Source organism: Cydia splendana, chromosome 5 (genome assembly GCF_910591565.1).
Source record: "Cydia splendana chromosome 5, ilCydSple1.2, whole genome shotgun sequence".
Lineage (NCBI taxonomy): Eukaryota > Metazoa > Arthropoda > Insecta > Lepidoptera > Tortricidae > Cydia > Cydia splendana.
The window spans coordinates 7,159,727-7,186,700 of record NC_085964.1 but is presented as its reverse complement, the minus strand read 5'-3'; the positions used below and the strand labels follow the sequence as shown (position 1 = coordinate 7,186,700).

The window sequence follows — 26,974 nt, the reverse complement described above, 5'->3', positions numbered from 1 at the left end:
AAAGAAGTTCACAACTCGTTTTACAACCAATTTACAACGAACGATCTAGCGTAACAGGTATTAGTGGCAGAATTTCTATTCTAAATCAAACCGCTGTAGGTACTCAAATTTTGCTAACTTCTTTATCGATCAAACAGAAAATAAATGCGTTCGACTCTATTCGCTAAACATCGACAACTAGTTTCGTAAAAGATCATAAGGAACATTATAATTACTGTAAGGAGTACGAACAACTTTTTGTACCAGTTCCATAACGTGGTAATAGCGTACGTAGTAACATACTTTAATAATTTTGGATAATAAGAGTAATAGACAAAGCGTTATTTTCCCTTTTTTTTCAAGTCTCATTTTTGCTGCCTTCTACGGAAAAATACTAAAATAGCATGCCAAAACCGTTCTGTCATTTGCCTTCACATTTAAGGGGAACAATAATTTTAACCATAATATGAGGAATTTTAAAATTTGTTTTAAATCACGTTGCGTGTGTTTTGTCCCTAATGGACGCACGCGCGCACAGCTTTGAATGTCGAGCGAAAAACTAAAAATGTGTCTATCTGCACATAATCATTGACACGTTTTTTTTTTCTTTCGCATACACACATAATTAATCATTAATACTTTCTTTTCACATACATCAACCAATGCCTACAAGTCAACACCAACTTCAAAATAACAGTGCCAACACCTTGGCTTTACAACAACAGCTTGGTTCCAACACACAGCTAGCCTCATCGCCCGGTCCGAAACCCCCATGAATTGCAGTTACGAATAGGACTGTGCCCTCCAGCACCCAGCCCTCAAACGCCCTCTGGACAACTCACGTTCCGGTTGCGACCGCCAACTCAAGTGATGAACCTCTCAAATAAACTATCCTCAAAGAAGCATGAACTTCACGTTTCGTTTCTTACGACAATGTCATAAAACCAACGCGGAAAGTGGTATACCTACGTAGAGAAATCTAATCCCAAAATGTGTCCCTTTAAATAGGTAGTGTTTTAATAAATCAATGAATAATATCCTTCTCAAACTGCTTACTCAGCTATTATTATTCATGCAATATGCAAAATGATCTTAACCCATTGAGTGATAAGTAAGTCAAATCAAGTGTCAAATCGAATCCTCCAAAGTTAATCAATTAATTTTAAATTATTTTATTATTGTTCATCAAATTCAATTTGATAATCATAATGGCCCTTTGACAGATACACATCGCAAACAACATATCACTGAATCACAGAATTATTGAAAAATTAAATGTTGGGTCCAAATTTAAAATTGTTCTGTAGGTACTGTAAACTCTAAAATCTGACTGCAAAAATGACCACAAAAGGATTCCTTCGGCTTCGATGCGGTTAAAATAATCACCATTTAGGTTCTTCAAATAGGAACACACAATTTTCACTCATTACGTTTACGTTTCGTTTTGACTAGTTAATTTTGGATGTGAAGTCATTTTAAGTAATCATAGGAATGCACAATTGCACATGATTAAAACTAAGTCAGAATTATCCGTCAACGGTCATGAACTTTACCACTAACTTCTCGGTTTACTTTTCATATCAAAAAAATATCACGCACATACTTACCACCATCATAGGCACAAGCTAGCAAAATAGAAATCATACTTAAAGGTGAGAATTTTATATTCACAGTGTGATCGAATAATGGCATCAACCACTCGTGACGCTTCTCACGATAATATTATTTGGTCCACGACACAATTTGAAATAGTACGTCTCCACACAAAAAAATTAAGGTGCATTTTGCTAGAAGCTATTCAAGTTGTGACGGTACCATAGTGCTCAGAAAATCGTTAAACAGCCTTACATCGTCTTAACAGCAGATTACAAGTCCACGTACCAAAAGTTTTTTTACATACATTCTGATTCTGACCATTAAAGGCTAGAGTAGATATCTCGTAGGTAGGTATCTGTTCTCATATTTTCCTAACTAGAACCCATCACGCCGGCTTTGTGAGGTACATTCAACACAGTTACAAATCATAAAACAATGGACGCAACTCACGCGATTTCCAACTTCCAGCGACAGTCTGGCAACCAGTAAATATGCAGCTCCTCTCAGCTTCTGTAAACAAACTAAGGCACCCACGTTTCTGCAACCGCAGCTCCAACCCGTGCGAGACGGGAGATCTCGCAGCAACTATCTTCATTCTTCATGGTGCAAAGGACTGTAAACGTATTACTTAGAGTTACAACATTAACAACATTCACGAAAATTTCACACAACATAACATAAAAAGCAATGCAAAAACTGGATCACAATTTATAAAATATCAAATATGTCAACTGTCATTTCACTTCAAATATTTTCCATCACGATACTTCTTTATTTTCCACCAGCGATAGCATGAGATTTCTTCATTTTCTAAGGCCTTTAAAACTCTTGAATTAAGGAATGCCAGGGATTTTCAAAATCAGGGTAGATTTTTGGGACCTTCAGTCCACCTTCATTTGGCAAATTTGAGCTTTCAAGAGGAATTCCGTAGCGAATTCCCTGTGTTCGGCCACACTTCTGATGTCGGGAATTGTGGGCGTATCATACTATCGGCAGCACATCAGAACCTTCAATCGTGGATGACGAGGGCCTTCAATGAAATACGATGTTCAACTCACAATCTTTACTGCACAAGACTCATTACAAATCACAGCACGCGTTACGTTTCTTATCTTAAGCAAACCAGTGGATTAGACCCAGGAGCCGCCACAGACGTCATCTTCTCCCGTTCGTTCTCATCGTGCTCCTTCTGAAGATTGATTGACAGCATAACTTCAATTGTTCTGGACTTCAATTGTTTTAAGAGCGCACTCTATGACGTCTTGGCGGAACTGCGTCGAACGCCACTCAAGTGTACGTAACACCCTAGTTTGCTCTATTTGTCAAGGTTTGCATGACAAAACGCCTCTTGATGGCGATAGATGGCACATTTCAGCCATTCTCCGACATGTATTATATTCTTGAATAATAAAATTAAGTCTTCCTTTACAACTTATTTGACCCAATGCCTGCATCTGAAAACATTTAATGATTAAAACAGACACACATACATTTTCTTATATTTTAAGTTAAAATCTTAAATAATAAGGAATATTACGCAAAACTCTGCGTAGCCGTAGCGCCACTACCACTATCTGTCACAATCTGGAGGTCTACCGCGAAACAAGAAAATCGAAATTTCGTTATATGCATCTTCTCGGGGATCATAAGATAGTACTAAGATCTTAACAATTGATTTATCCTGATCAACCTCTTTATCACTCTTGCATATTCGAGCGATAAAGAGGCAGATAACTAAATTTCGATTTTCGCGTTTACCGGTAGGCCCTGGTTAAAGGGTATCCAGACGGGACTGACGAAATCAGTCGATTTGTTCAGGAAAATAATTGGTCAATCTCATCAAGCGTCCACACGTACACAAATTAAATCACTAATTTGCATTCTACTATGAAAATTGGCATTTTTGTGTCCGCACCTGCTGATGTGATCGAGGAATCAAATTGGTATTTGCGTCCGCACGGCCCTTTGCGATCGAAGAATTTCATCAGACTGGCGAAAAATTGTCTCGTCTGGATACAACTTTACAAACCGCGTTGATGCATCAATGTCATAATTTATTGTCTGTGAAAACTTGTCAAAAAACAGTTTAAGGCAGAGTATGTATAAGTTAGTCTATGAATTTACTAGAGTCGGTAGTGCTGCACTCTGGCGGCAGAACATTGCAGTAATATCCCCTATTAGTAGATTCCAAAAATATGTAATATAATGTCCATTCCATTAATGCACAGATGATAGATAATTTTCCACTAAAAATATTCGGAGAAATAATTATAGTCATGTTGTATGCAAGTTACCAGGAAATTCACTCATTTTATTTTATTTACTATTTACATTGATAAAAAATTAGGCTGCAGTCGATATCGATACTGCGTATCTTATACTTGTAGTACATCCCTAGTTCACACTGAAAGTGGATATGAAATATCTAATTTTCGATGTGTTTATAGCCTGCTACACCAAAATAAGGCTAAAAGTATCTAAAGCAATACTTACCGGTCTTCATCTAATGGAAATTTCGCCATAAACTTCCTTTTTTGCGATTTTCGCGAGCGTATCAATTGCCACATATTTCGCACTGAAACTACTTAGTTTTCGGTGGCATTTAAACAAAATCTATAGACTCACTGTATGTTCTTATCACGTTTGACTGTTTTGGAAAATAACGAAGGCTTTTAAAAAAGAAATTGCAAGAAAATACGTAAGTAAAACTTGCGAACCGCCATGACAAGCAACAAAGCAATGTGTCTGACAGTTGACTTGACAGATAAATAGCACTGACGTTTTATTTTGTTTTTTTGGCTATGGCTAGGTCACTGAAGTCCATACAAAACCTTTTTTTGGTCCTAGTTGCGTCAGCCTGAGGAAAACCTTCTAGAGTCAGACCAAGAATAGTCTGCAGCGGATGAGATAGCCCACGCAGTGAAAGTGTTATTTTAAACGTCAAACTTCTATGAAATAGGCCTGATGACAAATTTTGAAATCCCTTTTATTATTGTCGGTACACTTGTATTGGTTCCGAAAAACACAATATTTCAGCTATACTCATAAGATTTAACATAAATAATTGCATTTTATTATAGCTAGTTTAAAACTCGCGCGAAAACGCCTCGCACGACATTTGTGACGTCACTATTTAGTTGGTGGTAGGGTGGTAGACATTGTTTACATACTTACAGTTACGAATTTCCCTTAAATCCGAATGATATTGTTATTTCAGCACCATATATTACGATTAGGGATGATAAATACATTACAAAAATTATCACAATAACTCATTTTAGACAAAAACTCTCACACGGTTGCAATTTAAGATGAATTATTTAGATACAAGTAAATTTTGAGTGAAAATCACCGAGCGCCGGTTTTACTTTTTAATTTTTAATTTTTTCTAGTTACGACAGCCAACATGGCAATGATAGTTCCATTCAGCCAAATAATTAAAAAAGTTTGTTTGTGAAATATCGTATTATTTAGCATTTTATTTAGACAATAACAAATAGATATCTCCTTTATATCGTGTAATAATATTTTTTGGACGTAATAAATGTTTAGTGGCGAAATAACATTTTTTTTTGCACCTTCGAACTCTTTGGTGAGAACGTATGGATTTCGGTCAATGAGGTTGTCTATGTTGCTCTAAGAAATATGTTATAGATTGATGACGTCACTGTTTGGAACGCTTCTGATTGGCGTTTCAGTAATAATGGCCGATTGGAGAATTTTGCAGTTTTATTTTATTGAATATATTAATAATCCTTCAGTTTATACTGAGATTGGGCCATTTTTTAGAATCATATTAACATATATGTTTCTTTGAAACCATTATTTCCGTGATTCTTTGCTACTTGCAACAGGCCTATTATGACGTCTAAATGACACTTGCACTGCGTGGGCTATCAAATCCGCTGCAGACTTTTTTTGGTCCGACTCTACATTACATTACCGTCTTATCTTACACTATTTAAATTTGCCGCCTTTTCTACTGACGTAAATGGCGAACCAAACTTTATCAGAAACTACGTCTTTTGAAAATAGGTTAAAGGAACACGTTTTAAAACATGTCTGGAACGATTTACCAGCTACGCAGAACACATGTCATGTTCCGTCAAACTGACAAACTTGACAGAGGCAAAAGTACAGTTTTCAATTTTTCATGCAGTTTTCAACAAGTTTCGTAAATTCGTAAAACATTTGTTTTAATTGATTGACTATTATAATGAGCCTATGAGATTTTCACTTTGAAAATATGTCTCATACTCTTAAATTATTTTATAGACAAACACATTGCTTCCTAAATATAACCACACCGGTGAGATGTAGTGCAAACCAATATCCAATCCGGATTTTAGCTAGTGGTATCAGCTATCAAAGTAACCCAGCTTGGAATACATTGAACAGCAGGAAGGGTAATAGTATATCATCGTGTCAATTACGAAATTACGTTAAACCTGAAGGGAGCAATGGCTGTGACACACCTGAGAAACCCACACCCCCAGAAAAACAAGGGCTTTTCCAAAAGTTTAAGGATATGTACAAAAACTACTGGTATGTCTTAGTACCCGTGCACCTGGCTACTTCTGCAGTTTGGCTCGGTTCTTTCTATTATACTGTGAGAAGGTAACAAATAAACATAATGAAATTTTTTCAAGTGTTATGAAATATTTTTCAGTATTTTAAATATAACTATTATTTTTCAGTGGTGTAGATATAATACCTATGCTAGAAACAATGGGGATCAGTGAAAAACTGTTAGAGCCATTGAAAAACTCGTCTGCGGGCTATTATGCACTTACTTTTGCTCTGTATAAAATAGCCACACCCCTTCGATATGCTGTCACTGTTGGTAATTATTATATAGTTTTTTTACTTACCATTAAGATAATAGAATTTACCTCTTGTATGCCAGAATGTGGATCAGTTTAGTTAGTATTGAATCCCAATTAATTATTTAATTTATTAATTAGAGCTCAATACCCACTAATGTGGATCAACATTTCGGAATATGAAAGGTTAATTGAAACTGATCATGATCATATTTATATTGTTGCTGTTCTTTGTAAAAAAAGTAAAAATTAGCTTAAAACCTGAAATTTATTAAATTTAACTTATCAATCAATTATTGTTGCATGTTTACACAAGGCATTTAGGCAATGCAATAATTGCTGCTCCATTTTGATAATTATCACGTATTTCTCTTTTGTAACCTTCATTCATTCAATTATAGGTAACTTTTGAATGTATTTATATGCATATAAATGATCCATATCATTATTAATGTTATTTATTCAAATATTATCAACCCTTAACCCTTAACAAACTATAATATTATAAAGGCATGTAAATAAACTTGATAATTATATTTTAGTAGATAATAATGCATAAAAATTAAGAAAGTTTAAATCATTATAATGGTCAATATTGTAGACAAACAGTTAACATCAATAATCTTAACAAATGATAACAATTTTTCATGACATAGATTTAGATTAGATTTAGATGTGCTTTCCAAGTAGATAAAGATAACCAAATGCCTGTAGGGAGATAGTTATAGGTATGCCTGTAACATTTGAAGAGTTCCTTTGAGTTAACCAGAATCTAAAAATACAAAACAAAAAAAAAGTATTTTTCCAAATTAGTCCACCTGTCTTTAAGATCCCAGGAAAATCCCCTCCTATTGAAAAAAATGTATTGTTAGTCTGTTCGGAAAGAGATGAGTCGTGGAATGTATTGGGCCCCATACACTCCATACTCTTCTCTTTCCGAACAGACTCTAAATGATAATGTTTTTTATATTCAAGGTGGCACAACTCTTGCTATTAGAAAGTTAACAGCACTGGGCTGGATAAAACCAGTGCCATCAAGACAGCAATTCAAGGTGATGCTGCAAGAAAGAAAGGAAGGTTTGCAGGACCGGTTCAATGAGAGTAAGGCCCACTACCGTCTGACACAGATGCGGCAGCAGGGGACAAAGGTTATGGACGAAATGCGACGATATAAGACCGAAATACGAAACATGAAGAATAAAGTCAAGAAAATGTAAGACTAACTAAATATAGTGTAGTGATTTAGGGCTTGGCCAAGCCTTAAAGGTTGAAGCGGTCAAACCTAAAACTCTTACATATTGTCAGGTGACAACCAAAACTAATTACTACTACAAGATCATAGCCATAGTGAACCAAAGTACATAGTACCAAAACAAGGTTGATTTTGTTAAATATTATTTTTGTCAAAATCTACTATATTGTCACCTGACAATATATAGTGTAAATAACATTATTTGCGGTATTTGACGTCTGTCACTCACAACAGCAATACTACGTAAAATGTCTTGCACATCGAAATCACAAAGGAAAACAACTGCACTGCGAACGTTTACGTTCTACGTCTTTTTTTTTTTAATTTTAGGGTTGGCCGGACACCACCGTTATGAATCGGTAGTCGTCTAAGTAAATCGATATGAATTTTTCATTTTTCTTTTAATAAAAATAAGGAAAAGGTGGATAATTAACTGCAAATATGGATATATTTATCGTCACTTAACAGACAACAAATTTGACACAGGAATAACATAAATAAACTTTCAAATAGATCCCCAGTTAGTTTCAATTTTGACAATGGGTGCGACCTACTCGGTCGGTGTATTAAATACACCGGCCGACCGGTAGCTTGCGGGAAAACCATATAATTCTAACTTTATTTAAATCTCAAATAAAAATTCATTATACGTCACAATTCGATACCTCAGTCTACGTGCCATCCAATCGTAATCGCTTGCTGTGACAATCGATTTGCGTTAGTTACATCTCTATATACGTCAGTCATAATGTGTCAAATACCGCAAATAATGTTATTTACACTATAGTAGATTTTGACATTTAAGACTCAGTCGAGACCTAACTTGCTTTGCTAGGTAAAAGGTAATGACTAAATCTTCATCATAAGCAAGTAGTTGTTGTATGGGAAAGTGTTTACACTTCTGTGATGCACAATGTAAATTACAAGTATTGTTTTTGAATTTCTATTTTACAATTATATTTTGATTGAGTATCTACTCTCAAGATCTAGTTTTGCACGAGTTGATACTAAAAATTCATGATATTATTTGTAAAGTGTGGGTAATGTGGTAACTGTCCATTATTAAGGCAATAGGAATTTCATAGAAATTACTCAAAGGAAAATATGTTTATGAATTTCACTGTGTATATATATTATAAGTACTGTGTTTATTTATTTATATATGGGCCATAGCAGAGTGGTGAGTGTAAAAGGTTACTTATAAAATAGGTTCCTTTTAAATTATTAAACAATTTATAAAATTTTGAAATATTTATTGTTTAAATATTATTATTTAAATATTAAAAAGTTATGCCTTAACAAACCATCTTTATTTTGTATAAAAGAGCTAAATAATCACATTTTTCCTCAGCAATATGTACAGATTATAAAACAACCTAAAATTAAGTACACAACAAGACAGCACGGAACTGGAATGTATAGGAGCGCCATCATAAATGTATAAAGATGACATTGAATTTACCATTTCATTTCATTGCCACAGACCCGAGTTCATCACCATATGCTGTCATATGCCGTGTGCTGTCATATGGCGTTTTATTTAAAACGTAATAAATGCATAGCAACATTCGTGGCACTTTTCCATTGAATGGCATTGTTAACCATTAGCAATCTGTGTCATCAAGTCATTATTGATATATTTATTGCAAAAAAATTAAAAGTCTAAAATATAAATATGAATGGCATAATAGTCAATTTTATTATTAAAGTGTACAACAGCAATTCACTTGTCGTTCGCGGTGTAGTAGAGACATACCTACTCATAAGAATCAGAGCAGTAAACCTATATATCACATCTATAACAGGCTTGTGCCACTGTTGGCTCCAACTAATCACATTATACAATTACATATACTTACATGCAATTTCCTATTTATATGAAATATTAAACAGATTAGCCTATTTGCTGACTTATTATATAACAAACTGCATTACATTTTCGTAATGTTTATCGAGTTAAATCGCTTTTTGTATATATGAACATCTAATACTCAGTTTCTGTCAACATTTTTATCACCATTAACTTAAGCCTATGTACTAATATAAATCAATTCATTGTCAAGTGGAACATATGCCGTAATTATTATTTGAGCCTTTTAATAGGTATATGTATAACATACATCGAGTCTTTAAGGTTTTATTTTTACAGCAAAGAGAGCATAATAATATAACGAAGTGTACTATGAATACTTTAGTAAAAACATTCTTCATGGCCAACTGCCAAGTTATAAACAAATGCATACAAATATTACCAAGCTGCGCATATTAGTCTTAAATTAGCATCAAACATTGTTTTGATCCCTTACGGCTCAGAACTGGATATTGATATATTTTCTTTACTTACAGTAAACCCTAAAATTTCATATGAACATAGAGCAACTAAGAACTAAAAACTTAACAAAGGCAATAGACAACAAGTTTTTAGCCATTATGCATTATATTTAGTGTCTATCTAATCTTCTTTGCAGGAATCCCGATATGATTATAATATATATGTATGTAGGTTTCTAATACAGGTATATATATACGTTTGTATAAAATTACCGAATAACTTTGATTGAAGCGCAATGTCCAGTTATATATCCAATCCAATTGACGTCAATAACGTTTAGATCTACTGAAATGGTTCCAGATAGGTATATGTTCGTCAAGGCATGCAGACAGATCAGCTTCGGTTTAGACTTTACGATAAATCGTTGTGGAAGGAACTATAGCATGTAGCAAACCATCAAATGAGAACTTGGGACATATACTCTGGCACACCCAGATTGTCAGTGGAAAAAGGCGGCAAAGTTAAAAAATGTAGGTGCGAAGTGTTGTCCTCCCATACAACATTTGAATTTCGCGTCTTTTTCTACTGACAAACTGGGTGTGCCAGAGTATACATGATTTCAAATATAAGGAGAAATTTAGTAGTGTTCTTAGCATTCGGCTATCTAGAATCGTTACGTGTTGCGCCAAGGTCTGTCGGACATCATTCTTTGATGGCTGTAGTAAACTATTATCTCGGTGCGTGACAGTAAAGCCCCATTTACACGAGAGCTTTTTCAACGCGCGTTAAAAAAGCGTTTGAATCCGTCTACACGCTAAATTCGATTTAACGACTAACGCTTAAAGTCGAAAATCCAACAAAGCTTGATAAAAAGCGCCACCGCCATCGTGTGAACAAATACACATGTATCCATTTGTGTCATTCAAACGCTTTTTTAACGCGCGTTGAAAAAGCTCTCGTGTAAATGGGGCCTAACGCCCGCCTGCTTCATTAGGTATTTGTAAGTTGAAAATTTGAGCCCACAAGTTGCAGTTTTGCATTCACGCACGGTGCTCAAAAGAATTCCGCTTGTTGTGACATTAGAACCCTCGGTGTTTTCCATCAGTATGTGCTTATCCCATGTACTGGTAGGAGGCGGGCGACAGGTGCGGCGCGGGCGGCTGGCCGGGGCCCGAGGCGGCGCCGATGGTGGCGAGGTGGCACGAGCGGCACATCAGCTTGCCTGCAACAACAACCACACTCAAACGATTGCTCATACGACAACTGAGGGACTTTCTCATTAATTGCTCGACCGATTATATTCAAAATAATTTTCGCGGAAAGAATTTATTAAGCTTTATTTTCTAAAAAGTTCCAAATTTCTTTAAAATATATGTTCTAGTAACCGAGTAAAATGGCTGCGACATATGGACAGACAGACGGGCGTGACGAGACTATAAGGGTTCCGTTTTTGCCATTTTGGCTACGGAAGCCTAGAAAAAAAAAAGTCGAGTACTTACCCTTACCTTAATTAAAAAACGGTACTGTCGTTCCTAAGAATAAATTTTGCTAATCTGATTTTCCCACACTGTTTCATATGGATTAACCCCTTGAGTTTCACGAACGCGTTATCAGTTATCACAATTCGATCCTAAATTTTAAACACCATGGTCGATTTTTGACTGGCAAATTAGGGCTGGCCAGGGGAGTCCAGGGGTTAAATAAAGCCCCTTTAGATATACTGACCGGATGGATGGATGGATGGGTTGTGTGAAAGAGGATATGAGAAAGAAAGGAGTGAGTGCTGAGGTGACGAAAGACAGAGGAGAATGGAAGAGTAAAACATGTTGTGCCGACCCCACATAACGTGGGATAAAGGCAGGGAAAAGAATAAGAAGAGATATACTGACCGGCGAGCGGGTAGCAGCGCTTGTCGGGCTCGTCGGTGAGCTGCATGCCGCACACGCAGCACATGTAGCAGTCCACGTGGAAGTCGCGGTCCATGGACACCACGCGCACCGTCTCGTCAGTGCCCTCCACTGGGGTTATGCCTGCAACGGAACAACAGTTCAGCTTAGTGCTTTCTAGCCTCTGGAGTTAGTAGAGTCTATCCAACTAGGCCTGGCAGCAGCAAGTACTAAGAATCCCCAATTTTGTCATATCAAATGATAAGCATAAAAAAAGTGAAAAGTAAATCATTGGGTAATCAAACTGCAGTGTACCGTTTTATATCAATAGCAAAATGGTAATATCACTAATATAGCAGATGCGTTGTATGTACCTAATGTTACCTATATGACGGTACATGAAATAGTCATAGCCAGAGAAAATCGCTAAATCACATAAAAATATAAATCAACTAACGGTTCAGTTCAGCTATCCGCAGTTCAGGTATCTAGCCCGATACGAAACGATGCAAGGAATCAAGATCGATAGTTGGCCTAAAGATGGAACCAGGAGGTGGAGGGCAGAACTGAACTCGTCGATAACTTTACGGTAAGCCCTTCGAGATTAGCCTCATTAGATTGATTATGATAAGTACATTTTTTTTTTGTTGTAGGGGGCGTAAACCAGGTAAGGTAGATAACTTACAGTCGACAATAAGGCATGTTTAAAAACATTACATGTTACGTGATTATCAAACCATCTGATTGGCATTGCGATAGGTAGCATAAATATTTTTTGACGAACAGCAATATCTTATCTTTGCATTTTATCACGAACCTTTTGAAAGAGATTGATCTCATAGAGCATGTTACGCGTCTACAGATGGATCAGGTATCAGGGGCATACTTATGACAAATAGATACCTACTATTGCCCGTAGTAACTTTTTTTTTAACTACGTAAGTCGTTTTGTTGAATGAATAGATTCGTTTAATAATTTAGCCTATTTAACAATAGGCTAAATTATTAACAGTTTCGCAAGAATTTTGAATGATCGTCGCCATTAGAAGTTCAGTAACACGAGTTAGCAGCAGGATGTTACGTTACCTTTTCCGCAGTTGGCGCATATGGGCGCGAAATGCGGTGGGAGTCGTTGACGCAGTAGATCTTGTTGTCCACGTCCACGGTGAAGGCCGTCACACTCTACACAACAGGAATATGAGTTACCTTTCCCGCAGCTGGCGCACTTGGGCGCGAACATGGGGTGGTAGTCGTTGACACAGTAGATCTTGTTGTCCACGTCCACGGTGAAGGTCGTCACACTCTACACAACAGGAAGCTGAGTTACCTTTCCCGCAATTGGCGCACTTGGGCGCGAACATGCGGTGGGAGTCGTTGACACAGTAGATCTTGTTGTCCACGTCCACGGTGAAGGCCGTCACACTCTACACAACAGGAAGCTGAGTTACCTTTCCCGCAATTGGCGCACTTGGGCGCGAACATGCGGTGGTAGTCGTTGACACAGTAGATCTTGTTGTCCACGTCCACGGTGAAGGCCGTCACACTCTACACAACAGGAATATGAGTTACCTTTCCCGCAGCTGGCGCACTTGGGCGCGAACATGCGGTGGTAGTCGTTGACACAGTAGATCTTGTTGTCCACGTCCACGGTGAAGGCCGTCACACTCTACACAACAGGAATATGAGTTACCTTTCCCGCAGCTGGCGCACTTGGGCGCGAACATGGGGTGGTAGTCGTTGACACAGTAGATCTTGTTGTCCACGTCCACGGTGAAGGTCGTCACACTCTACACAACAGGAATATGAGTTACCTTTCCCGCAGCTGGCGCACTTGGGCGCGAACATGGGGTGGTAGTCGTTGACGCAGTAGATCTTGTTGTCCACGTCCACGGTGAAGGCCGTCACACTCTACACAACAGGAATATGAGTTACCTTTCCCGCAGCTGGCGCACTTGGGCGCGAACATGGGGTGGTAGTCGTTGACACAGTAGATCTTGTTGTCCACTCCACGGTGAAGGCCGTCACACTCTACAAACACAGGAAGATGAGTTACCTTTCCCGCAGCTGGCGCACTTGGGCGCGAACATGCGGTGGTAGTCGTTGACACAGTAGATCTTGTTGTCCACGTCCACGGTGAAGGCCGTCACACTCTACACAACAGGAATATGAGTTACCTTTCCCGCAGCTGGCGCACTTGGGCGCGAACATGGGGTGGTAGTCGTTGACACAGTAGATCTTGTTGTCCACGTCCACGGTGAAGGTCGTCACACTCTACACAACAGGAAGCTGAGTTACCTTTCCCGCAATTGGCGCACTTGGGCGCGAACATGCGGTGGTAGTCGTTGACACAGTAGATCTTGTTGTCCACGTCCACGGTGAAGGCCGTCACACTCTACACAACAGGAAGATGAGTCACCTTTCCCGCAGCTGGCGCACTTGGGTGCGAACATGCGGTGGTAGTCGTTGACACAGTAGATCTTGTTGTCCACGTCCACGGTGAAGGGCACGCCGTCGAGACACTCGTTGCAGACGCAGCAGCGGAAGCAGCCCGGGTGGTATGACTTGCCCATTGCTTGCAGGATCTTAAAACAAAGAAAAATGATAAAATCATATCCATAGTTAATATATTTTTTTGCTTTGAACTATAATGTACTGTAATAGTACATAAGTGATATTGTGTCGTTTAAATGTATTTGTATTTGTTTTATTGTCGTATGTATTTTATTGTGTTCGGCTTACTGGATTAAAGGCCCGCTTCCGCGTGTGCGTAGACGTGGACGTGCACGTGCGCGTTGTAATATACAGTTCTTTATGAGAGACGAGACACCGCTTGCGTGACGTGTGCGTGCGCGGCTCCAACATTTTAGCGCACGCGCACGTGCACGTCTATGCACACGCAGCCGGTGTGGCCTGGCCTTAAGGGCTAAAAGCCTGAAATAAACGATATTTAATTATCTCTTACATTAAGTCCTTTTACCAACAATGTAAAAATTTTCGGTAATTTTAAAATACTGTCCCATTGTTATTTTATTTACACAGTTCATGGGCAATGCACGAAATCTAAAGAGCTAAACTAGCTTGTGCAGTGCAGTATGAAACTACAAAATGTGTTTTAACCTCTTTTTAATACTTTTGACTTACCAATTCCATGATCAAGTGGCCGCATATTGCACATTTTTCTGCAGTCTGTTGGAATCCAGAATACTAAAAGAAATAGAAAATGATGACAAATAAATTAGCATTGCTAAACAAATGTACACAATACACGAACTTCGCAAAAAGAGGATTATCTAAAATATCTAAATACCAAATGATTTGAAATAAAACTATTAATACGGATTATCGTGTATATTATAGTTTAGGATATTATTTTGTAAGTGGGTACTTTTTGTACAGTGTAGTTTTTCCTCAGTCACCCGTTGACCATGAACGCTGTAAAGGGTTTGAAACGTCGGGATGTAGTATGAATTCAATATACGCGATATAATCCGTTTCAATAGTTTATTTCATGAGTAACTATCGCAGTAACCAAAGACAATATTACAAAATGTTTTGTCTAGGGCTCAATTGAATATGAATCTAACTGAATCACTGCATTATATGCCTGTACAGTGACAGCATCTGAAGACAACTTACTTTTTTATATCTCACAATTTGACCATAAAGTGTATTACCAAGTAGTCCTCCTCACAGTACACCTTGCCATGCACATTGTAGAAGTCTTTCCCGCGCAGCGCGCGCCCGCACGAGCAGCAGATGAAGCAGTTGGTGTGATACAGGTTGCCCATGGCTTGGCACGCCTGTCCGGCGCCCGTCACGCCCGTGCCGCATGTGTGGCAGATGCCTGCAACACAATATTATTACCTATATTGATGTTTTAAAAGCTGGACAAATAATTAATAAAGTAAAATACTTGTAGGTTGTAAACACAATAATATGGGTCCAAGTAATCCTCACCAAAGTATTCTCCTTCCTCATCTTGTCTTTCCATTTCTTCTTCAAGCTGTCTTGTGAGTTCCTCAATCTTGCGTTGTGCCTCACTGGGCCCAGCAGGGCGAGGTGGCGTGATGCTATATGGCAGCAAGCTCTTTCCGCGTCCACCTGAACCGCGTGAGCCACCCGACACACCAGACACACCTGATACTGAACTCGGTGTTGGGCTTGGTGCTGGTGATGCTGCTGGTGAGCACAAAGATGGCAGACCCGACACCAAGTTCCGAGATCCTAGAGATTCTGAGCCAGATGACATGTTATCTCTTGTTGTGGGAACTGATGTAGCAGGGGAACCTCCACTCATGCACACATAGTCTGAAGCATTGGCATCATCCACTATCTGCATCCGATTAACTGGTGGTGGCTTTGCAAATCCACCATTTATAGCTGGTGGCTTGTCAATTCCTGGATTAGGCTTTGAGTGATAAAACTTGGGGTTTTGTTGAACTTCAGTAGCAGAATAAGCCTTAGGCCTTTGAGCACTTGGGGCTATTGAGGCGTAAATAGCAGTTGATGGAACAACTTTACTGTCAAAACTGGAAGCACTGCCATTCTTAAGAAGAGCTGTGACATCTGTGTACTTAGGTGGAGCCGATTTCATTACTGTGTAATCACTGCTAGAGCTGTCTTGCGAGGAATTATATGGAGGCGGTGGAGGAGTTTTTTCTGATATGCCTTTGTCATTCATTAACAACTGTGAAATGCTTCTGTTGGATGCAGTATTAGGCACTTGTGGCCCTGGCATTGATCCTTGCTGCACAAAACGTTGCTCATTCTTCTGAAGTGGTTTATATTCGTTTTTCTTATCACCATCTGGACAAAGCATATTTTCGTAGACAGTGGGGTTATGTTTAGGCTTAGCGTTGACAGGTACTTGCGGTTGAGCCTTGCTGTAGCGCGTGTCGTAGTAGCCGTCAGACACGGGCGGCGGCGGCGGCGGCGGCGCGCCCGCCTGGTACAACTGGTGGAAGTACGGCGGCTGCTGGGATCGCTGTTCACCGTAGTATTCTATGTTTTCATACACAGGAGGTGGAAACTGAGAATTTGGGTTTGCAGGAATCTCGTACAGATCCTCAGTTTGGTAACTGAGCGATCTCTGCGACTTACTATCAATGGATCGTGTTGGGCTAGCGGGGAGTGCCGCCGTGTTTATATCGCGTTTGTTGATCGACGCTATCGTTTCTACACGCTTTGGAGTCGCGAACTTTGAAGATGCTATCACGTTTGAACGTTCGTAAAAACTATAATCCTGTCTATTAGTCTGGGTGTTGTCCAGAACGAAGCTTTCGATCGCTCCCACAGGCCGAGCCTTGGCGAGAGAATTTGTTTTCGATGTTGCAGCCCCGTGCGCTTGCTCAGTGCCGTCCTCATCTTTGTTGGATAATTTCAAATCTTGTAGTCCTAGGATGCACCGCTGATCTTCAAAGTTATTTCTTCTCGAAGAATCCATTATTTATATAAATGCCAATCGTTAAAACTGCTTAAATAATGATTAACAGTTCATTTAGATACGTGAATCATAATCTTTTGCAAAGAAAACCTCAACAAAACATCAAATCGGATTGTATAAAGGTCGTTCCACACAACGCTATTAAAGCTGTTCTTTTGTGTCCGGGTCCGAGGACGACATCAAGACCGAATTCAAAGGTAATATGATATTAATTGTACCTTGTTTGACAAATATATTAAATTTAGGATATGTATAATAACTTAGAGCTAAAATCAAGTAAAATAAACGTTTTGTTAAAATTCACATCATTATCTTTCGGCTGGCTGCATGTCTCATGTTCAAAGTCACTCGAATATAAAAGTAATAAATGTCAGAAAAATGTTACCATAAATTTACATTTTAATACAATTAGACAAAAAATATAGAAAAATCGAAAACTAATTATATTTGATTTAGACGTTTTTCGTATAAAAAAGTAGTTGAAAGACTTGTGTAAATTTAAGATACATTTATTATAATTTGGACTTTGATTCTTTTACTCTGTACTGGAAGCGTTAGGCAAAATAAGAGTAAGTAGAGTGAATTTGATTTAGCAAAATGGCAACAATAACTCTTACCGCAACAACGCAACGCGTCATTTCATTTCATTTGCCTCGGCTAATGGCCGGTGGTATTCTGGTATTGCATAGTAAAGGCATAGCACATTGTAACACAAGCAAGTAAGACGCACTATACGTTATTTTTTCATTTCATAACAAGGGATAACTGCGTATCCATGCAGTTTTCCCTTCACTAGCTTTGGTTTCAAACTGTAACTGCAAGCCATCAAAATGTACGACACAGAAGATGATCAGTATGAAGAGGAAGACGTTGAAGAAATTTCGTCTGAACTCTGGCAGGAAGCCTGCTGGATTGTCATCAACGCATACTTTGATGAAAAAGGTTTAGTACGTCAACAATTGGATAGTTTTGATGAGTTCATTCAGATGTCAGTGCAGCGCATCGTAGAGGATTCGCCACCGATAGAATTACAAGCTGAAGCACAACATTCCTCGGGAGAAATAGAGGTACCACCAAAATACCTATTGAAATTCGATCAAATTTACCTCTCCAAACCTACGCATTGGGAAAAAGATGGTGCTCCATCACCTATGATGCCAAATGAAGCTCGACTTCGTAATCTGACCTATTCTGCTCCACTATATGTTGACATAACTAAAACCATTGTAAAGGAAAATGAGGATCCCATTGAGACTCAACATCAGAAAACATTCATTGGTAAAATTCCTATTATGCTGAGATCTACATATTGCTTACTTAGCAATCTAACTGACAGAGATTTGACTGAGTTGAATGAATGCCCCCTTGACCCAGGTGGCTATTTTATAATTAACGGTTCAGAAAAGGTCTTGATAGCCCAGGAGAAAATGGCAACAAATACAGTGTATGTGTTTAGCATGAAAGATGGAAAGTATGCCTACAAAACTGAAATAAGATCATGCTTGGAGCACAGTTCCAGGCCTACATCCACTCTTTGGGTGAATATGATGGCTCGAGGTGGTCAGAGCATCAAAAAATCTGCTATTGGTCAGAGGATTATTGCCATTGTGCCCTATATCAAACAGGAAATCCCAATCATGATTGTATTTAGGGCTCTTGGATTTGTCGCTGACAGAGATATTCTTGAACACATTATCTATGACTTTGATGATCCTGAAATGATGGAGATGGTTAAACCATCACTTGACGAAGCTTTTGTCATCCAAGAACAGGGTGTTGCACTCAATTTTATTGGATCTAGAGGTGCCCGACCTGGTGTTACTAAAGAAAAGCGTATTAAATATGCTAGAGAAATCTTACAAAAAGAAATGTTGCCTCATGTTGGAGTTTCTGATTTTTGCGAAACAAAAAAAGCATATTTTCTGGGTTACATGGTACACAGACTGTTACTTGCGGCTCTTGGACGGCGAGAATTGGATGACAGAGATCATTATGGAAATAAGAGATTAGACTTAGCTGGGCCACTGCTAGCTTTCTTATTCAGAGGTCTGTTCAAAAACTTGTTGAAGGAAGTTCGTATGTATGCTCAAAAGTTCATTGACAGAGGCAAAGACTTCAATCTGGAGCTGGCTATCAAGACAAAAATAATCACAGATGGGCTTAGATACTCACTTGCTACTGGCAACTGGGGAGACCAGAAGAAAGCTCATCAAGCTAGAGCTGGAGTATCTCAGGTGTTGAATAGATTGACCTTTGCTTCAACACTCTCACATTTGCGGCGTGTGAACTCGCCAATCGGACGTGACGGCAAGTTGGCGAAACCTCGTCAGTTGCATAATACTCTATGGGGAATGATATGTCCTGCTGAAACTCCAGAGGGAGCTGCTGTAGGCCTTGTAAAGAACCTGGCTTTGATGGCTTACATTTCTGTAGGAAGTCAACCTTCTCCCATTCTAGAGTTCTTGGAAGAATGGTCCATGGAAAACTTGGAAGAAATAGCTCCATCAGCCATAGCCGATGCCACTAAGATATTCGTAAACGGGTGCTGGGTAGGTATTCACCGTGATCCTGAACAGTTGATGGCTACATTGCGTAAGCTTAGACGCCAAATGGATATCATTGTTTCTGAAGTAAGCATGATTCGCGATATTAGAGACAGAGAAATACGAATCTACACTGATGCTGGCAGAATTTGCCGTCCATTATTGATTGTAGAAAATGGAGCATTATTATTGAAGAAAAAGCACATTGACAGTCTTAAAGAAAGAGATTATAATAATTATGGATGGCAGAATTTGGTAGCTAGTGGTGTTGTTGAATACATTGACACTTTGGAGGAGGAAACAGTAATGATAGCAATGAGCCCTGATGACTTGGCACAAATAAAAGAGTATGCCTATTGTTCTACATACACCCATTGCGAGATTCATCCTGCTATGATATTGGGAGTGTGTGCTTCAATTATTCCATTCCCTGATCACAACCAAAGTCCCAGAAACACATACCAAAGTGCTATGGGTAAACAAGCTATGGGAGTTTACATCACGAACTTCCATGTCCGGATGGATACTCTCGCCCATGTGCTGTATTATCCTCATAAACCACTGGTAACAACAAGGTCCATGGAGTACTTGAGATTCAGAGAACTACCAGCTGGCATCAATTCAATTGTAGCTATTCTATGCTACACTGGTTACAATCAGGAAGACAGTGTCATCTTAAATGCATCTGCTGTGGAAAGAGGCTTCTTCCGATCAGTGTTCTACCGTTCCTATAAAGACTCTGAATCAAAACGTATTGGCGATCAAGAAGAACAGTTTGAAAAGCCAACTAGACAGACCTGTCAGGGCATGAGGAACGCTTTGTATGACAAATTAGATGAGGATGGAATCATTGCCCCCGGTATTCGTGTCTCTGGCGATGACGTGGTAATAGGCAAAACGATAACTTTACCTGAAAATGATGATGAACTGGAAGGAACCACAAAACGCTATACAAAGCGTGACGCATCAACATTCTTACGTAACAGTGAGACCGGTATCGTAGATCAAGTCATGTTGACGTTAAATAGCGAAGGCTACAAGTTCTGCAAAATTCGCGTGAGATCCGTCCGAATCCCACAAATCGGAGACAAATTTGCTTCACGTCACGGTCAAAAAGGTACTTGTGGAATTCAATACAGACAAGAGGACATGCCTTTCACCTGTGAAGGATTGACCCCCGATATTATTATTAACCCCCATGCCATCCCATCACGTATGACAATTGGTCACTTGATCGAGTGTATTCAAGGAAAGGTCTCTTCAAACAAAGGCGAAATTGGTGATGCCACACCGTTTAATGACGCTGTAAACGTGCAGAAAATCTCGTCCCTTCTGCAGGAATATGGTTATCATCTGCGAGGCAATGAAGTCATGTACAATGGCCATACTGGGAGAAAAATAAATGCCCAAGTCTTCTTAGGGCCCACTTATTATCAGCGTCTCAAGCATATGGTAGACGACAAAATTCACTCCAGAGCGAGAGGACCGGTGCAGATTCTAGTACGACAGCCTATGGAGGGCAGAGCCAGGGACGGTGGCCTGCGTTTCGGAGAAATGGAACGTGATTGTCAAATTGCTCACGGCGCAGCGCAATTCTTACGTGAACGTCTTTTCGAGGTTTCAGATCCCTATCGTATTCACGTCTGCAACTTCTGTGGTTTTATCGCCATAGCCAACCTACGTAACAATACATTTGAATGCAAAGGCTGTAAGAACAAGACGCAGATATCGCAAATTCGTTTGCCATACGCTGCTAAGTTACTGTTCCAAGAACTCATGTCAATGAACATTGCCCCTAGATTGATGGTCGTCAGCTAGACATATAAGTGGATTATTTTATGTAAGACATAACTTTGTAATGGATTGGTAATTAATAATATTAATAAAACAATATTTCAAAGTTTTATTCTAGTTTTATTATCACAAATCGACAACATTTAAATGCATCTTACTTAACACAACAATATAAAAGTGGACAATACTCCTAGAATTTCTATATAACTACCGTTGCGTGGAACCATTTGGAACTAGAACTTAAGCTCAAAAGTTATTAGTTGAATACAATTGAAATAGTTAGGACATGATTCATTCATACGGTTATAGAGTCTGTGCGGAAAGAGAAGAGTCGTGAAATGTATGGGATCTCATACATTCTACGACTCCTCTTTCCGCACAGACTATAAATAATTGTGATGGAATATATAAGGCATACGGGATCCATGCTTAAAATAGCTCTACGCAAAGGTATTTATAATAATTACATACTATAAGTACAGTATCAAATGCAATATAATCAAATTAAGATCCTGAGGTATATTTTGTATATATTAATATTAATTCATGGAAGTGCGTGATTTTTATCATCATAATTTATCGATACTAAAATACGAAACAAGTAACAAAAATACAAATATGTTAGAATTAACATAATCTATTTCACAGGCTAAGCAGAAATATTTCCAGGTAGCCCTTACTTTGGTTAGTCAATATAATAAATAGACGTAGTTTGCTCTTATGTACAGTAACTGTACCAATCCAATATCATAATTGCGAAACCAAACTGACTCTCATTGCAATCGGTATCTATCTAGTTTCCATGCCAAAAAAACATCCACAACACTTCACAGCAGTTTGAATGTCTCGCAATTAGGTTGCATATAATACCGCAGATTGTCATACAACGGGTACGATAAATAAATAAATAAAAAAGTGAGCAATATTTATAACAAAACAAGCGAAAGATAACAATAACAAAATTTACAGTTAACGCCATCATTTTAAATGCTAAAGGAAACACTAGCAATTTACAGAGAGCTTATTCTTGCGGTAGGTACTACTCGTAAGTATAATGCATGAAAATAATTTATGTAAGTACCTATAGCTATCTTATGTGTATTTTACAGAATCCTTGTGAAAAATTATGTAGAAGAGAGAAGAGAGATTATTTAGAATCAAAAAATATACCTAGGTTCTTTTGATAGTAAACAAGTGACTATCACGAACCAACGACCACCAGAACAAGATTGTGTTACCTTTATGGGTGCAACAACTAAAGCGACCTAAGTAGGTATTTAGAGTGAATTTACATAGTAGGTAGACATAAAACAGTTCGAGTTTCATCTATTCACTCATTGTGTCAAGTACAGCAGTTACTCTTATATAAGTTACGCTGTACAACTTATGCATCTAAACACATGTAATAATACATAACTGCATTGTCAAGTAAAATTAAATTTATAGAAACTTTTAAGCGTATTGTAATTTTTAAAATATTGTTCATAATAAAAAGTGTGGACGTAATAGTTAAAATGTTAGTTGATATAAGGACGACTAGAACAAATTAGGAGACACTAATTGACCATCACTAAACCTTCAACGAAACACTGCGGATACTGGCTTTATTTCAAGATAAAATTTCCTTGCAAAAGGTTTTCTCACGCTTTATAGAAAAGCTAGTAGTCAGTGTGAAAATTAAATTGCCCATTAATCCGGTATTTAGTATTATCGGTATTGCCGTTTCGGGCGCCATAGTACCTACTGTGGCAAGACGTGCAAATTTCATACAGAAGGGAATAATTTTTAACATTGAGATTCATCGAAATGTTACGTTGATAACATTTGACAATTACTACCAGCTTTGGACCTTAATGCTATTACAATAAGGATTAAGAACGAACGGTCAGTTATCCGTGCCTTCAGTTCCGCGGGAGCGGCGGCAGCGCGCGCTGCTCGTCGGCGTCCTCGTCCTTGGGCCGGCTCCACTTGATCATGGTCTCCGGCGACCGGTACAGGAACACCAGTTTCGCGAATAGGTCCTCCTCGAGCGCGAGTTCCAAGGCTTCTCGGACCTGAATACAATTTGTGAAGGGTTATATGTATTTATGAACCAGTTTAACTGTAACATATTTGAACCAAGTGCCAGTTTAGTATGCACGTCCAAATTACCCTTACACTGACTCTCATCCGATCTAAAAACTTCTCACAATTGCAGGGAAACCGAAACCAATTTGGCTTTCCATTTCTTCATGAGCCGTAGTAAAATTACTTAACCTTTTGGACGCCAATGACCGATATATCCGCACCGCAGGTCCAACGCCAAAGACGGATTAATCGGTCACAGAGCAACATAGACCTACGTGCATATGCATAAAGTTCAATTTCAGTTTTGACACTTCGGTGACGTGGCGTCCGAGTGACAGCTTTTGTGTTTGACACGGCGTCGAAAAGGTTAACTGGCTAAACATTACACAAGCCGGTAGAAATTGTACTTGCAGCATTAGCGAGTTGTATAGCAACAGATAACTTGTTGGACCAGACCAAGACCCAGAGCAGCAATGGCTTGCTCTTCGCCCTTAAGGGCTTTAGCCTCTTCAAATATTTTAAGGTCTTATCGCCCTTGGGCTTGACACACAGTCCAAATTAGACCGGTACGATATCATACGTCAATTTGAGACTGAATAGATGTTGTGTATTTACCAAGTAGATGTCCAGACAGAGCTGCAGCACCCTGTCGGCGTTGGGCAGGTCGTCGAACATGATCTTGGTGTAGATGCCGGAGAAGAACCCGCGCAGCAGACGAGACGCCAGGAACACGAACGTTGTGTACAGACCGATGATCCTGATGGTAGATAATTATATGTTATGTCAGAATATTCTAACTAAACTAACATAAGAAAATATACTCCAAATGATTAATAATGCATTACTGCTAATAGTTAAAAAAAACTACGGTTGCCCAACAGGCGAGCCAACAAAGTATGTCATCATCTACCTATTTAAAAAAAAGCACTGATGTATTATATGCATAGTCAAATAAAAATTCGTGCTTCTAATTTGACAGTTGGAGTAGATATTAGGGTGTACAGCCAGCCAAGAAAGTGGTCTACCACTTTTCGACTCTATCATCTGACTGATAGAGACGAAAAGTGGTAGACCACTTTCTTGGCTGACACTTTCTACCTCTGCATGTTTAGCATATCTTGTGAAAAGTCGCGCGACATCATACATCAAATGCGACTTGCAATATGTAGTCGCTCCCGTCGCGGCGAGACGTGCTAGACGTGCTGGTTACGGAAACTCTGGTTGTCAAAAGTTGAAGATTGACAATCCGGTGAACACATAAAATGTGACGCAATACAGCACCATCTATTTCAGCTGTCAAACTAGGAGGCAGCTTTTTTTTCAGAATCATGATGCGTTCTCATGCTTGCCAAGCTTTTGTCAAATAAAGAATGCACTACCATCTGATTACGCACAGTATATTGTGTGTAATGAGATGGTAGTAGTAGTAGTTAGAGATGGGTAACTACCCGGGTAAATACCCGAGAGCGGGTATTTACCCGGTAAATACCCGATATTTACCTACCCGCGGGTAAATACGCGGGTATTTTCGTTTTTCTTCTAAATTTGATGTGTTTGATGGTATGTGAGTATAAATAAGATTAATTTAAGTATTTTTTTATAATTTTCCATAAAATGTATGTTCAAACTAATTACGAAAAGGTTGCTATGAGGTGAAGTTAGATTTTAACATATCAGTCCAATTATGAAAATCGTGTAAAATCATTCCCTGGCTTCCGGAAATGTTTTAAAATGCTTTTAATATACATTAGAAAGATGAAAACAAAAAAATATTTATGATTGATAAAAAAAAAAAATTGTGCAGTATCCCAACTTGTGAAGCTTATAAGTCAAACACAGTTAGTTTTAGGACAAAAATGGATATAACCTTTTTTGTAGAAAATTATGTCTACTTTAGTTTGTACATACAACACTTTTCGATATTAATGACAGATTCCAAGAAATATGAAAAAGTTCACTTTTACCCCCCTCCCCCCAACCACACCCCCCGCCGACCGAAGTTGGAATGTGTATTATCAACGTATAAGTAGATACGATAATTTACTCAAGTCTAAAAAAAAAACTCTTATGACGGCATTTTTTTAATATTTATCAAAATTGTACTAAAAATTCCTTAGTTACAACTGCAACTGCAACTAAACCATTTCATTTTAAATGACACACAATAATTACAGCAATTAACTCGGTTTATATCTCCACTTTAACACAAATCGACATGTGCAACAAGAAATGAATCTACCCGTCCATTTGGGTAGATACGGGTAAATACCGGGTAGATGGGTATTTACCGGGTATTTACCTGGGTGGGTAAATTGGGTAAATACCCGCGACCCATCTCTAGTAGTAGTAGTAGGTAAACACTTTATTGCACAAAACAAGTACATAACACAAAGAGAATACAGTAAATGTGTACAAAGGCGGGGATAAGTTCGCTGTTATGTGATCTCTTGATAGTTATGTTACGAGTATACTCGTGTATCTGGGATAGCCATGGTAGTACATATATACAAGAATGAAAACGCACAATCAGAAACAACGTGTTATGTTGTCGTAAGTCGTATTTAACATGGAGTGTAGCAGTAAACGCTCCATGTTTCGTCGGCCTAAGCTACGTAACTCATGCGAAGATAAACCCTATTACTTGCTAAATAAAATTCAATTTTCTATGACCCAGTTGAATACGACTCACGACAACATACGAAACGCATAATGGAACAATGTTTACCCTCCGCCGGATATAAAGTTGAGCGTCTCGGGAAACAGCTTGTCGTTGAACGTGAACATGACCAGCATGTCACAACTGTTCATTGGTATATTCAGCAGCTCGTCCTGGAAAAATAGTACCTTGTTATCCACATCTTCATAGGTATAACGACTGCTTAAATAGTATAGGTATTCCAATTTAAAAAGAGGTGATTAATACGAATTATCAATGATATCCAGCAGAATATTATAAGAAAAAAGTAGTATAGCCAGCTTTAGCCGAGCAGGTACACTATATATGTATGTAGCGCACTCAACTATAGCAAACTAGATAATTATTGGCACTATTTAGCTATAATTTGTTACAGCAGTGGCAGTGCAGGTGCAGGCCTATTAGGCACGAAAGGGGCTTGAACTTGATAAGTTGTTTTATTTATAATATATATTAAAGAGTCATGTCAAGATTTACCTTTTCTTTACAAAATTCTTGTACTCGCCAATACATGGTACCCCTATCTCTTTCCAGTCTCAGCTGCACGTCGCGATACTGAGTCGATTCGTCCTCTAGAACAAGGTTTTACCAAACAATTTTTATAAAAGCTGAACGCTTTCTTTT

The 26,974-nt window shown here is 38.5% G+C and overlaps 4 protein-coding genes across 7 annotated transcripts in view; 2 read left to right on the top strand and 2 right to left on the bottom strand.

The window, feature by feature from the left end:
* Positions 1–5,679: 5,679 nt before the first annotated feature.
* On the top strand, positions 5,680–8,953 carry LOC134790542 (uncharacterized protein C18orf19 homolog A-like). Its single transcript, XM_063761366.1, has 3 exons — positions 5,680–6,192; positions 6,273–6,418; positions 7,374–8,953. The coding sequence occupies exons 1-3, from the start codon at positions 5,822–5,824 to the stop codon at positions 7,613–7,615; spliced, it is 759 nt and encodes a 252-aa protein (XP_063617436.1). The 5' UTR covers positions 5,680–5,821; the 3' UTR covers positions 7,616–8,953.
* LOC134790540 (LIM domain-containing protein jub) lies at positions 8,883–17,354 on the bottom strand. Its single transcript, XM_063761365.1, has 6 exons — positions 15,766–17,354; positions 15,483–15,652; positions 14,950–15,012; positions 14,225–14,390; positions 11,812–11,952; positions 8,883–11,144 (listed from the first exon to the last, which is right to left on the bottom strand). Exons 1-6 carry the CDS (start codon positions 17,249–17,251, stop codon positions 11,035–11,037), a joined length of 2,136 nt encoding a protein of 711 aa, XP_063617435.1. The 5' UTR covers positions 17,252–17,354; the 3' UTR covers positions 8,883–11,034.
* A 583-nt stretch (positions 17,355–17,937) lies between these two features.
* On the top strand, positions 17,938–21,698 carry LOC134790554 (DNA-directed RNA polymerase II subunit RPB2). Its single transcript, XM_063761388.1, has one exon. It carries the CDS (start codon positions 18,082–18,084, stop codon positions 21,610–21,612), a length of 3,531 nt encoding a protein of 1,176 aa, XP_063617458.1. The 5' UTR covers positions 17,938–18,081; the 3' UTR covers positions 21,613–21,698.
* LOC134790553 (piezo-type mechanosensitive ion channel component) overlaps positions 21,688–26,974 on the bottom strand; it is a 91,706-nt gene continuing 86,419 nt past the window's right edge. For all 4 annotated transcript variants that reach the window (XM_063761384.1, XM_063761385.1, XM_063761386.1 and 1 more), the window contains 4 exons: positions 26,828–26,922; positions 26,381–26,484; positions 24,271–24,412; positions 21,688–23,642 (listed from right to left, as the gene is read on the bottom strand). In XM_063761384.1, the coding sequence (XP_063617454.1) occupies positions 23,490–23,642; positions 24,271–24,412; positions 26,381–26,484; positions 26,828–26,922 (494 nt within the window). In that variant the 3' untranslated portion in view covers positions 21,688–23,489. The remainder of the gene's footprint in view (positions 23,643–24,270; positions 24,413–26,380; positions 26,485–26,827; positions 26,923–26,974) is intronic.